General features: G+C 33.0%; 1 protein-coding gene across 2 annotated transcripts in view; it reads left to right on the top strand.

The window, feature by feature from the left end:
- UBA6 (ubiquitin like modifier activating enzyme 6) overlaps positions 1-14,755 on the top strand; it is a 72,417-nt gene that overhangs the window by 53,404 nt on the left and 4,258 nt on the right. For both annotated transcript variants that reach the window (XM_033106358.1, XM_033106359.1), the window contains 12 exons: positions 960-1,049; positions 1,158-1,238; positions 1,976-2,104; positions 4,049-4,100; positions 4,183-4,246; positions 5,238-5,307; positions 7,246-7,317; positions 9,836-9,953; positions 11,083-11,276; positions 12,079-12,206; positions 13,120-13,207; positions 13,390-13,484. In XM_033106358.1, coding sequence (XP_032962249.1) covers positions 960-1,049; positions 1,158-1,238; positions 1,976-2,104; positions 4,049-4,100; positions 4,183-4,246; positions 5,238-5,307; positions 7,246-7,317; positions 9,836-9,953; positions 11,083-11,276; positions 12,079-12,206; positions 13,120-13,207; positions 13,390-13,484 — 1,181 coding nt within the window. The remainder of the gene's footprint in view (positions 1-959; positions 1,050-1,157; positions 1,239-1,975; positions 2,105-4,048; positions 4,101-4,182; positions 4,247-5,237; positions 5,308-7,245; positions 7,318-9,835; positions 9,954-11,082; positions 11,277-12,078; positions 12,207-13,119; positions 13,208-13,389; positions 13,485-14,755) is intronic.

Here is a 14,755-nt window from a genome sequence, read left to right as displayed (position 1 = left end):
TTTGGCTTAGTAAAATTGCAAAATTTTTATAAAACTTGTTTCCCCAACTACTCTCATGAAATCACAAGTTTATATAATAAAAAAATATAGTAGACAGAATTGGTAAGTTTAATTTGAAGTTAATTAGATGGAGGAAATCATGATATGTTGGGTGTCATTGGAAAATTTTCAGAGAAGGCAATATTACAGAATTCCAAAAATTCCCTTGATTCTCTCATTATACTATATCTTTCCCAAACCTTCTTTTCCTATATGCTCTCATTTTATACTCAAAAACCAGAATTTAGTACTCTTGTGGCTTCCCTCTTTGGCTTGTATTTCATAGATCAACAAACTAAAACATAATCTTCAAGTAAAAAGAAACGAAGTGAGTCATTTTAGATCGTGTAAACCAGTAAGCCTAGGCCAGATGTAGCCTGTAATGTAATAGGGATTTCTTCGTGGTACTTTTTCACATAAGATAACATAAGTGTTTGCTGTTTATTTAATACACACTTTCTGTAAAAAACTACCAAGCATCAAGGACATAATCATACTCCTGAATTTTTTTTTTCCATGGAGAAACTCATGGTATGCTGAGCACTGTATTGGGGATTCTTGATTTCTTTTCATAGTAGAGACTGTTGTAGTTTTTAATGTAACCTTGATTCTTAGAGGAAAAAAATGAATTATATATGGTAGTCTACCATGAGTACTACATGGTACTAAATGAATGCACAGATAATAAGTGATAATAGAGTTTATGTTGGTTGTTATGTTATTAACAAATAGGTTAAGTGTGAAAATAATCAACTTTTCTTCTTAGTGCCTAGGAAAGAAGATATAAAAATGTTGGATTTATTTTATTTTTGAATTTAGTTTTTTAATGGTTTTAAATTTAAAACACTCAAGTAAATTCAGTCAATAAAAAATTGTCATTGCTTCTCTTAAACCATCTATTGTCATATGTTATAAATTAGCGGGATCCTCCAGAAGAGGAAATACCATTTTGTACTCTAAAATCCTTTCCAGCTGCTATCGAGCATACTATACAGTGGGCAAGAGATAAGGTAAAAAAGATCTTTTTTCAAGGAATTTTTTTCGTAGTAGAAAAGAAACTATTTCCAACTTTTAAATAAACTTCTGTTTGTAACTTTTCCCCCTCTTTTCCCTTATAGTTTGAAAGTTCCTTTTCCCACAAACCTGCGTTGTTTAACAAATTTTGGCAAACCTATGCATCTGCAGAAGAAGTCTTGCAGGTAAAAATCAATACATTTTAATAGATACTTAACCTTTGTATCTGGTTAATCTTATTTTCGAATTGCCTACAAATGGTTCATTTTACCTCCTTAGAAAGGCATTGTAACATTATTGTTCGTAGAAAGTACATGAGGAATCTTGAAAGTAGCAGGTCACAAATGACCCTTTGTTTTAGTTTGATTGAACTATATGGAATTGCTAATATTTAACCATGTTTGATCCACAGAACAGCATTTCATATAGTTCAACATAATAAGGATGTTATAACAGTTAAAAAAGAGCTGCAAATAATAAAACAGCTTGTTCACCTGAGTTCTAGTGAAACTTTCACTAGTGGACAGTAATATCTCAGATTTATTACTCATGCTGAGGGCACTTCAAAGATATTTTCTTACTTTAATCCTGTACTAAAAAATGCCAACTTTTTAGTACAAAATGTTATTCTTGCACTTCTTATAGTAAGTACATATTTAATAATAATGTAATTATATAGCTAGCAAGACATGAGGATCACTTGCGAGACAAGAACCTTTAAAGTTAAAATTTCATGTGGTATCTTTTCCCGTTTCCCCTCGAAGAAAGAAAAGGAAGAGGGAAAGGAGAAAGGCAAGGACAAAGAGCTTGAGGTGAAAAAAATAAAATCATAAGACACATGAGATGGCACTTCAAACTTTGACTAATACTTCTGGGAATGTGTGTTTAATTGGAAATGTTTGTTTTGTTTCTCTCATTTTAGAAGATACAAACTGGACACAGTCTAGAAGGCTGTTTTCAAGTTATTAAGTTACTTAGCAAAAGACCTAGAAGTTGGTCCCAATGTGTAGAATTAGCAAGATTAAAGTTTGAAAAATATTTTAACCATAAGGTAAGTGTGGATTATAAAAAATTAAGAAAAGTTCTGACCTTGGCTCATTTAATTACTACCAATTAATTTCATTGACCTGAAATACCTACTCTTTTCTTTCAGGAAGCTTTTCAGAAATAAGTAGTAAATTAAGTGAAAACAAGTGCTGCGCACTCCACTAATTTCTCTTTGAATGTTACTGATTAAAGAATGCATTTAAACTTCACCCATTGGCTTGATAGTTGTGCATTTAACTGATCTTGTCTTTCTGTGTGCAAAATTGATTTTTAGATAGAGGTTCCTTCTGGAGAATAAGGAATATATTTCATCAATAGTCTAAAAGTAGTTTGTTGTTCAGAGTAAAGCAAGAGACTGAGACAATAGAGATATTCAGTCAGAAATTTTGTTGGAATTTTGCCTTCCCCACCCATATCTGATAATCACATTTGTGTCTGTTTCCTCATTTGTAAAATGGGGACAATAAATTGATACCTAATTCATAAGTGATAGGTGGGCCATTAAAGGAACACGCATGGTCAGACAAGTTAAGAAAGTTTTTATTGTTAGAGAGAAAAGTGTATGGGACTGAGCAAAGACTGCTACAGTCCAGGCTGCATGCCTAAAGGAGACTTGCAGCCCTGAGGGAGGGGGTATGGACGGTTTTATAGGGGCTGTGCCAACAGGGTAGTATTGTTTGAACAGAAAATGCTGACTGCCTGTAAGCCAGTAGCTGTTTTGTGGCATTTTCTGTTATTGCAAGTTTGTCTCTGTCTGCAGGTGCAGGCCAGCAGACATTTTGTTGTTTTCTTGCAGACATGGCTCTGTCTGTAAGTTAAGGTCTTTGAGACCTAACTTTCAGAGACCTAACAATCAGGTATTGATGAAGATCAAATAAGTTAACACAGGTAAAGCATTTAGAACAGAACCTGGCGAATAAATGCTCACTAAATATAGTTACTGTTCTTACCTCCAGTTACTTACAATTGCTAGGATATGTCCTGCACTCTTTTTAGTCTCTCCCTCTCTTCAGGCTTTTACTTATTGAAATACAAAATAAGTTCATCTTTTTAAAAAAGTTTCTTGATTACGCTTATCCCTGCTTTTCCCTTCCTTTTTGGCTCTGTTTCTTGGAAAAGTGGTCTGTACTCACCTTTGGCAAGTTCTCATCCAGTAAGGTGTCTTCTTTCCCCACTGCTATTCAAATTATTCTTCCCGTGATTACCATGACCTCTTGTTTCAAAATCTTAAGAACTCTTTGTAGTCCTTATCTTCTGTAGGTTTTTCTGAAACTTTTTATTATGGAAAAATTCAATAATTGAAATGTAGAGAAAATAGTGTAATGAACCCTCATGTAATAATCCTCATGTATCTGTCATTCAGGTTTAACAATTATCAACTCATAGATAATCTTATTTTCATCTATAACCCCACCCTTCCCCAGATGGTTTGGAAGCAAAGGGTATTTATGAGAAGGGAAAGTGGAATAATTAATAGAAGGAAGGAATTTTTATGGCTGTTAAAAAAAACTAAGGAAAGGATTTCTGTAGATGCAGATACTAACAAAGGATGCTAATTTTAGAAAATGTGTTTAATTTTCAGTGTGGTAGTCATAATGTCTGCTTTTCCTATCAGCTTTGCAAATAGTTGTTTGGAATACAGTGCTTTAGGCTCAGTTCAAGGGTTATTTTGTACAGTTTTAATATTCCAAAGGTTTGAGGAGTAAGTCCTGCAAGGCAGTTCCTTTGGGATGGCAGCTCAGACTCCATTTTGAAGTATCTCCATTTGTATTATTTTTTTCAGTGCCACACAAACTATAAGTATTGATTTAAAAATAACAATACAGATTATTCCAGGTATGGGGGGCAGTGATGGAATGGACAGATGGAGTACAGAAATAGCTAGGAGACTTCACTGTATATTTTTTTTATGCATTTTAATTTTTTTTAACTTCATTTTTTTCTTTAGGCTCTTCAGCTTCTTCACTGTTTCCCTCTGGATACTCGATTAAAAGATGGCAGTAAGTATAAGCAAGTGTTGAGAAGAAAATTTAATTACTGCTGGCTGCCTACATTTAAAATAATATTTGTATCTTTTGTTAGGTTTGTTTTGGCAATCACCAAAGAGACCCCCCTGTCCAATAAAATTTGATTTCAATGAGCCTTTGTAAGTATTTATATCCAGTTTTATATGCATTCTATGTTGTAAACATTTTAACTGTGTATAGGTTTACATTACTGGGTGAAAATCTCAGACTCTTTAATGTTGAATTATTGCATCCTTGTTAATCTAAGAGTTAACATAGTCTGGCCAACCAAGCCAGTCACAGCCCTTCTTTCTACACTATCTGTTTATTTACTCTCTCTGGTAAATAACCTCATTACTTTATCTTTTCTAGAGTGAAACCAAAGTACACATCTTCCATAAAAAGTAAATGATAACAGTTGTTTTTCTATTTAGTGAAGCCAGTATATAAGAAACTTTAGTTATATGGGGGTAAAAATGACGACTACTATTAAACATCTCCCTGAATAATCTCAAATTAATTTTCAAAGGAGTTGATCTTTGAGTGAGTACCTGTATATCTGTCCATATTATATATATGCTTTATTTACACACACACACACACACACACACACACACACACACACACACACACATAGGAATACATTTCAATTTAACACTTTTTAACAATTTTGCTTGTTAAACTATCTGTGTTTATTTTAGGCTTCCAGTCACCTTATTCTAACTGCTTCTCCTATCAAAGTTTCTTTGTTTTTAAACAAACTCATTTGCTTAGTTTGAACCTGATATATACTTTTTAAAACCAAATGTATAATATTTTCTTATGACTTAAAATGAATTTTCTTTCACTAGTCTTAATTTTTGTTCTTCTGACAACTCGTATCCCCATAGTCGTCATCATCACTAACTGAATATTAGTGCTTATGAGGATAAACTTCTAATGATTTTTTATAGCTTCTGCAATGCTTTGGTCTAGATCAGAATTTCACTGCCTAATTTTTTAAAAAAAAATAATCCTTTGACGAAAATTCTGTGGTCATTTTGTTCAACATTTTAAAGACTATAGTTTCTGATGAATTAAACATTTTTGAAACTATGCATTTACACTATTTTATTTTTTTAATTTCAAAAGGCACTTCAGTTTCCTTCTGAATGCTGCAAAATTATATGCTGCAATCTATTGCATTCCATTTACAAAAGAGGTAAGATAGTCTTCAAGCTTAGAAAGTTATACAAAACCAGGCTTGAATTAGATGACATCAGCTAATTTTATCATCAAAATTTTATATCTTAGAATTGTTCTTTGATAAAAGTTTTTTCTTTTGCTGTATTGTTATCCGTTCTAACATACTGTGTTTCCCGAAAATAAGACCTAGCCAGACCGTCAGCTCTAATGCGTCTTTTGGAGCAAAAATTAATATAAGACTCGATCTTATTTTAATATAAGACTGGGTCTTATATAATATAATATATAAGACCCAGTCTTATTTTACTATAATATGAGACCGAGTCTAATATAATATAAGACTGGGTCTTACATTAATTTTTGCTCCAAAAGATGCATTAGAGCTGATGGTCTGGCTAGGTCATATATAAGACCCAGTCTTATATTAATTTTTGTTCCAAAAGATTCATTAGAGCTGATGGTCCAGCTAGGTCTTATTTTCGGGGAAACATGGTAGTAGAAGATAAATCTTGTTGCAACATTACTTGGTAGAAGAAAGTAAAATTTTTCTTTATAAATGTAAGTAGTGAAACAAATATTTGTAAAAGTAGTCGTACTTTATTTTTAAAACATTTATAACCTATTAACTTGAATTATTATAATTACTCTGAAAAACCAACCTGGAAATCAGGTTAAATTGTCACTTTTTAGTGACAATGAGCAGATGACTTGATTCTTTATATCGAAAACTCTGAAGACTCCACCAAAAAAACTATTAGAAACAATAAATAAATACAGTAAGTTGCAGGATGCAAAATCAATGTACAGAAATCCATTGTGTTCCTATATACTAACAATGAAATTTCAGAAAAAGAAGTGAAAAAAACAATTCATTTTGCAATTGCAATAAAAACAGTAATTACTCTGAAAATCCAAAGGGAACTATTTTATAGCAATTTCAAAATATTCCTTAGAGATTCTCTGTTAACATGTTTGGCTTATTTTATGATATTAAAGTATATACTTTTCAGGAAATTTGAAAATACTACCCCATTTTGACATTTGTTAACCTTTATCATCATACTCATTCTCTTAGACATCATTTTCATTGACTGACATCTAAAGGATCTAATACAGTTTTATTTGAGAGGCAGATTTGTATTAGTGAATTTTCCTTCACCATTACATATTAGAGCTAAATAAATTGTTATACTTTTACAATGGCTGAATAAGGAAATGTGAAACAGATCCATGATTCACACTGGCTATTTTGGATCCAGATCCAAATTGGATCTAGCTATTTTGAATCCTGATAAAAATGCCTATTGTAGATTAATTCTTTTTGGACTTAATGCATAGTAAAATATACTTTAAATGTCTGGTAAAAATAGTGGCATATGGTCTGGTATTCTTTTTTTTAAAAAGAGTGGCTATTTTGTGCTGAGTGTTATAGGGGACCTCAAACGCAGTATGTCTCAGTTTTTCCTAAGCAGCTTCTTAATGAATATGGATCTGATAGCCTTAAATTCATCCAAATTCTTCATGAACCATTTAAATATTTTCCTGCTTCTGAAGATACGAATTCCATGTACTTATTTTATTTATTGAGTATATAATAAATTTGTGCAGGGAACTCTGTTAAACAATGAAGAGATAGTCCCTGATCTCAAAGCACTTAGTCTGATACTCACCAGTCCTAAAACTACCTTTATAAAAATTTGTGGAAGGAACTAAGATTTCAGGTTTGTTGACGAATAAGTACTTTTTCATACATACCACCCCCTCCTCCCGGCCTTTATGGTTGATATTTCTATAGAAATAAAGATAAATGTCATAAATGGATATTGTCTAGTCAAATGATAAATTATTCAAATATTTTAGTATGATAAATGATCTTTTATAGGATGTTTTTAGCTTTAGTGAGAATTCAGAATTAAAAGAATAAATTTTTCATAAAATTACTTTTTAAAAACAGGATTTATCAACAGATGGCCTCTTGAATATTCTTTCCAAAGTAAAGATTCAGGAATTCAAACCTTCCAACAAGGTATGTTTAGAAATTCTTTTATTTAGCAAATAGTTATTGAACTTCTGCGTGTATCAAGTCCTGTTCTAACCCTGGAGAATCCTGCAGTGAATGAACAATGCAAAATCCTTAATCTTGTGGAAGTTATGTTTTAATGGGCCAGAGGTAGCCTAGGAAAAAAAATGCCAATAATTACATAATATTGCAATGTGGGCATAAGTGCTAAGAAGAAAAAATAAAACAGGAGAAAGAAATAAAGGGTTATGGAGTTGGTGTAATTTCATATGGGATAAAAAGGGAAAGGTATTTTTTGAGCTAAAGCCTGGAGGAAGTGAGGGAGGGAGCTATGGTGTTACCTGGTGAACGAACAATGCAGACAGTGGAATCAAGTGCAGGCCTTGAAAGGCCTTCAGAGACTTGAGTGAGTGGAGGAGACTTTGCAAGAGAAAAATGGTAGACAGTGAGATTGAAAGGGTAGTTAGGATTATGATAAGTACTTAGTGTTTTATTATGAGATAAGCCAGTGAAGGGTTTTAAGCAGAGGACATAGTCTGACTTACATTTTAAAAGGTGACTCTGGCTGTTATGTTATGAATGATTATATAAGACAAAAGAAAGGAACCAGGGCAAGCTGTTAGGAGATTATAGGCAAAAGATGGTGATGGTTTGAATGAAGTAATAGGAGTAGGTAATAGTTGTGATAAGGGGTTGGATTTTGTGTATATTTTGCAGTAACTGAGAGGACTTGTAAGAGATTGGAATTGAAGTGTGAAAGAAAAAATGATTGTTAGCTTATCTGAAATAAGAAACAAGCTTACTTAGTAGGTCTGAATGAAGGGGAGAAAAAGATAAAGGAAGTTTGTGCAGAGAAAAGGTTTGAAATAATTGCCCAGGGGAATGTGAAGTCACTTAATTAAAAGATATAGTAGAATTGTGAGACAGCACTGAGGATCCACTTAATGTTAATCCACTTAATATATTTCCAGTAAATGTGACTGGATAAAAAGCTGCTTGGGTGTTACTGTAGAATAGATGGAAAATTGGATATAACAAGGTTGGGATTTTGCCAAGCAAATATGTTGGAAAGAGAAAGAGATAGGGAGTAATAATAAAAATGGAACATGAAATTTAGACAGGGTAAATAGGACAGTTTGAAAATATTAAGTATTTTATTCACATATTCATTATATACCTTTTTGTATGCAGTCTAAAAATCATAAAATGCCCTTCTCTTCCTTTAATCTTTAGCTATACTGGAAAATGTGGAGTAATGTCTGCTTCCTTGTAAAATTTGAGAAAGTAGTAGTGTGTCTAAGTCTTCCACTTTGCATTTTTATTTTAGGGAAAAGAAAAACTTGTAAGCAGTAGATACAAGCACATGATTTGCTGAATGGGATGTTCATGACTTGCAGCTTATTAAAAGTACAGAAAGGATAAACAGCATTTCTATATAAAGAAGGTTTCTAGCGCATGTTTCTAATAAGCAAAACTGTTAGACATTAGCCAAGGAAACATACACCAGTAACTTACTAGTCTTTATTGTTCTTCAGTGTGTTTTCTGGCCTGAGTTACTTTTTTTATCAAAGTTTTGGTGTAACAAATTATCCAGAGCAACTTAGCTGTTTTTAACATGAATTGTAAGCTTCCACAGCTCCCTGAAGCAACTCACACCGAAGCTTCATGATCTGGCACTTCTAGTTAACGGGTGCTACAGCCAAAAGTATCAGTGAGACATTCTAGCAAACAAAAGTTTCTGCTTCCTTGACTTCTTAATATTTTTTCAATATTATAATAATATTTAGTCTGTATAAACATGAGTTAGGTGTGTTTTTAATAAGAAATAATATTTTAATTATTGATGATTTCTTAGTTTGAGAAAATTAACTTCACTGCCCTAATAGAATGTCTAATACTAAGTAATTTCTTAAGGATAAATTACTTGTATGTGTTGCCCTGCATCTGTATGAAGGAAGACAGATTCTGTCGGACAGAACTACTTGTCAGCAATCAATAAATACTGAAAAGATGCCCATATTATATATTTTATAGATTTTTTACAATTTCTTTGGAGACAGAAAATAGCTCTGCACTAGTTTAAAGCTATGCTGTTTGGTTTAAAGTAGATTTGTTCGACTCACAAACTGTTGGTTAATGTTAACTTTGTTAGTGTGGAATTTTAAAAGAGATCCATATGAACTCAGATCTCACAAGCTATTCAGTAAATATTTTTAACACCCACTATGAGCAAGTTTGTCTTAGACATATTGAGGTTCTCAAGAGAACAAGATAAAGATCCCTGAGAAAAAGATTATCATAGAATTTAGATGTCAGTGTTCGGAGTTAGAAAATAAAGAAAACAAACTATACTATTACCTACTAAGGGAAGATGTAAAATACATTGGACCATGATGATTAATAATCCAATTAAACTAGAAAGAGGGAATGTTTTCTCTGTGCCTTATTTGATAAAACAGATATGGTAACCAAATTAGGTACAGATTGTGATAACATTAATGAACATATATTCATATATTTAAAGGTTGTTCAAACAGATGAAACAGCAAGGAAACCAGACCATGTTCCTGTCAGCAGTGAAGATGAAAGGAATGCTGTTTTCCAACTGGAAAAGGCTATTTCATCTAATGAAGCTACCAAAAGTGAGCTTTACTAAAATGTTTTGAACTGGAGAGATTTTTATTTTTACTAAGCTTTCCACCAACAGCTTGTGGGATTAAATAATAGCAACAATAATAATGATAGTAGTTGATTTCTTGATCATATAAAAGGCACTGTATCTTTAACTGTGATTAAATTCATAATTTTCTCCACCTTCTCCCTATCCTCAAAGGCTAAAATGTAAGTCTGCTTTGTTCTGATTATTTTAGTCCTTGAAATTCTATTGTGTGATTGCTTTTTAATTTATGGCTAACATGATGAACAAAAAGTGGAGTCCTTGTGGAGACTAACCCTTAGACAAACCCAGTTAAGTCATTTTCGGATAAAAAACCATAGACAGATTTTTTTTTTTCTCTCTGCTTCTTAGTCCCCATAATTACACACAGAGAATACAAACTGACGTGCATACATTCTTGATATCTTAAATCTGGGGGAACCAAACTTTTAATTCCTTAAAAGCAGAGCTATTAGCTCATGTTTTTAGACCTGCTTACCACTTTTTTATTACATGAATCAGCAGTTGCCAAATTTTTGGGTTTTATGCACAGATCAGTAAAATTCAGGAATAACAAACTGGATTAGCCAACTATTTATTTTGCAAATAAAAGGTAATTATCTCAGCTTAATACAGTTCTGGAAAAAAATGTACTGTCATTTCTTACTTTCACATTTCATCACAGATCAAACTGCAGCTATCTACAGAATGATTTTGGGAACCACTGATCTTTCAAAAAGATCCATATTTTTATTTGACCAATTTCTTAGTTATTAATGGCAAAATGTTTCGGAATAGTATTTCTGGAATTCATTTGCGATCAATACCAAATGTTGCCTTTTTATTGTAAAACACTTAATAGCAGATATAGTATATGGCTTTGTTACTTTTCTAAAGGCTTTTTTTAATATAGAAACTTCTCTAATTTAGTGGTATTAAAGCCATTATATGTCTTTCAATAACTGCAGTTTCCTGGATTTTTCTTGTGTTTTTCAATCATTTAAAAACAAAACATGACTGAAATCTTTAATAGTAGTAAACCCACATTGCTTTTTATCTAGTAAAACCTTTACCACTTAATAGGACACTTTGTTTTTTCTGATTGTTATGATCAGGTGACCTTCATATGGCAGCCCTTACATTTGAAAAAGATGATGATCGTAGTGGACACCTAGATTTCATCACAGCTGCATCAAATCTTCGTGCCAAAATGTATAGCATTGAGCCAGCTGACCGTTTCAAAACAAAGCGCATAGCTGGTAAAATTATACCTGCTATAGCAACATCCACTGCTGCAGTGTCTGGCTTGGTGAGTTTATTATTCTTTGAATGAGAATGCTTCTTTTTCATCACCTCTTTCCTGTTTTCTCCCATTATACTATCTCCAACCAGTCCCTCAGAAATTTTAGAGAAGGAGGGATACATACTGATCTTATAATTTAAAATTTCTAAATATTTCTAAAAATAATCTACATTTTGAGGTTTTACAGATATACAAACATTTTAACATAAAAATAAACTATCAAGATAGAGTCCAATTTTCCTACAGGCAATAATCCTCTTAATCATCTTTGTATCCTCCGTACTCTATTTTCTTGAATTAAATGAACTGCCCTAATCTTTACTGTTTGATTGTATTGGAGTTTAGTTCTTTGCCTTAATAAAAGTATAATTCCTGTTTGTGATCGGATTTACAATTTCATCTGTCCTTTATGATTCAGAATCTTTAGGATGGCCCTAGTTATTATATTGTACCATATATAGTGTTATTCTTAGAACCTGTGTAATTATCTGCTCTTATATCAAATGACTTTAAACTATTGTATTTCTTGAGTTCCAGTGTCTACTTTCAAGGTAGGAAGATTACGTGGTCAAATTAATATATTTTTTAATAACTTTGTTCATATATAGAACAGATAGAGAGTTTGAAAGTATAAAATATGCTAAAAGTGAAGAGACTTACAAGAAATTTATATTACGCCAGTCCAATAGTAGCTTTTACTCTTTACAGGGAAATGCTTGAGAAGGATTTAGGAAAATCAAATAGATGCAATTAAAGTCATGAATAGTTTTAGGCTGTTTATGTAATAAGATCACCTTCTTTTATCTAGGTTGCATTGGAGATGATCAAAGTAGCTGGTGGCTATCCCTTTGAAGCCTACAAAAATTGTTTCCTTAACTTAGCCCTTCCCATTATAGTGTTTACGGAGACATCTGAAGTAAGAAAAACTGAAATCAGGTACGCATGAAGGTCTATTTCTCTTGCCTAATGAGACTGAAAGAAAATGTCTACGTTTTAAAATGAAAAAATACTAGCTTCACATCTCTTTTTCTTCTATATGTGTAAAACCTTACCATCACTTGAAGACTGGGTCTAAATCCCATTTTCTTGAGGTTTTTCTAACTAAACTAGCCATGGAACTCTCACAACACTTAATCTGCCACACTCTTTAGTGTTGTACTTTCTTATTGTTTCATCTACATTACTCAGATGAATTAGAAGGCACTCTAGTGTCTGTTTAATAGGTCATGTAATTTAGAATCTAATTCCAAAAGCTATGTGACAAGGCAAAACGATTCCCCTGGACCTCCATTTTTCACTTTTCAGATTGGCAACAACCAAAAATTTGAAAACACCTTTCTTGGTAAAGTGTGAAAAAGCACTCTCATATATTACTGATCAGAGTATAAAATAGTGTAACTCATGATAAAGGGAATATAGCACTATATTTCAAATTTGCAGATACATTTACACTTACCTCAAATGATATATGTACAAGATACTCTGGCATTGTTTATCATAGCCAAAGATTGGAGCAATCCAAGTGTCTAGTAATAGGGTACTGGAACATCCATCCACGCAGTAAAACCCATGCAGCTTTTTAAAAAGAGAGACAGGGAAACAACTTTCTCTCTAAGACATACTGATTTATAATGAAACACTTGGAAGGATCAACAAGGAACTGATTAAAGTGATTACCTGTGTTGGTGTGATGGGGAAATAAGATTATGGAATATTTTTGAAGTTGTATTTTCTTTTGTTCCCCTACATTATTATCTAGCTAAATTACAAATAATGGACTTCTGGAGGGTTTTATTATTACTTAAGGGAAGAAAATTAAAATGTTTTTCTGAATATTTTTCTACAACAGAAATGGAGTATCATTTACAATTTGGGACAGATGGACTATACATGGAAAAGAAGATTTCACCCTCTTGGATTTCATAAATGCAGTCAAAGTGAGACACTTATTCACTTAGTTGCTTTGAATCTGTTACTTTTTATGCATAATTTCATTTGAGATTTTTATATAGTTATTTAGCAGAAATTTGTTTCCTTTTTACTGTTTGTAAAACTGTCACCCAACATTTTATATTTGGACAGAGCTTTGATTGTTTCTCTTTTGGGGATCCACTTTTAGGAGAAGTACGGAATTGAGCCAACAATGGTGGTACAAGGCGTCAAAATGCTTTATGTTCCTGTAATGCCTGGTCATGCAAAAAGATTGAAGTTAACGTAAGTATTAAACATATGCAAAAGAGTCTCAAGAGTTGAAACATGCAAGCTAGATGCACACTGGGAGATTAGAGGTAGAGGTTATCAAAATTCAGACAAAAGTATTTGATTTACTCCTAATGGCAGTAATAAAGACAGTGAATCTACCAAGCTCAGAATCTACCAAGCTCTGCCTCTCAAGAGAGGTTCATAGGATTACGGTACCCTTGTGAAATTATTGTAGTTCAGATTAGCTTTTCAATCAGGAGGCTTAGAAAGCTGATTTAGTCAATACACCAAGTGAAAATAGATCCACCTCTCATGTGGAAACATAATGACCAGGATTATGAGACCGAAGTATAAAACGAAAATACCAAATTGTTATTTTCATTCATTTATTCAACAGATTTTTTTGAGTGTCTGCTATGTGCCAGGTACTTTTGTAAGCATTAGGGATACAGCAATGAACAAAACAAAAGTCCCTGCCCTACCTGAGGAGTTTGCGTAACAACATGTTAGATAGTGTTAAGTGCTAAGGAGAAAATAAAGCAGAGTAAGGGGATAAGTTGGTATATTATGTGGAGTGGTCTATGTATTCCCTCTGCCTGTCACAAGAAATACCTGTTAAGATAATATTTGGGCAGAGACCTAAAAGAAGAAAGGGAGCAAAAAAAACAGCATTTACAGTGGTCTGCAAGGCCCTGACTGATCTGGTTCCCAGTTATCCCTCTAAGTTCCTCTCATACCGTGTTTCCCCGAAAATAAGACCTAGCCGGGCAATCAGCTAGCTCTAATGCGTCTTTTGGAGCAAAAATTAATAGAAGACCCAGTATTATATTATATTAATTATATTATACCCAGTCTTAAATAAGACTGGGTCTTAAACAATAATTTGTGCTCCAAAAGACGCATTAGAGCTAGCTGATTGCCCAGCTCGGTCTTATTTTCGGGGAAACGCGGTACTAATCTCCCTTTGCTCACAACATTCTAGCTACACTGGCCTCCTTCCTTTTCCTGAACACTCCTGTCATGGTCCAGCATGAGAACTTTTCTCTAGTTGTTTACTCAGCTTGTAACTCTTTCTGAGATGGCAGACTGGCTAACTCTCAGCTCTGGTCTTTGCACCTCTTGCAAAGGCCTCCCTGAGCCCTCAATATTCCAACCCCAGACTAGCATGTCCAATATCCTTTGCACTACTTTTTTACGTAGGACTTATCACTGTCTTATAGCTCCTGTACATTTTATGTTTATTGTTTATTATCTGTCTCCCTCACTAGACTAGTAGCTTCACA

The sequence above is a fragment of the Rhinolophus ferrumequinum genome, chromosome 5, assembly GCF_004115265.2.
Source record: "Rhinolophus ferrumequinum isolate MPI-CBG mRhiFer1 chromosome 5, mRhiFer1_v1.p, whole genome shotgun sequence".
In the NCBI taxonomy this organism is placed as follows: domain Eukaryota; kingdom Metazoa; phylum Chordata; class Mammalia; order Chiroptera; family Rhinolophidae; genus Rhinolophus; species Rhinolophus ferrumequinum.
This window is presented reverse-complemented; position numbering and strand designations above follow the sequence as displayed.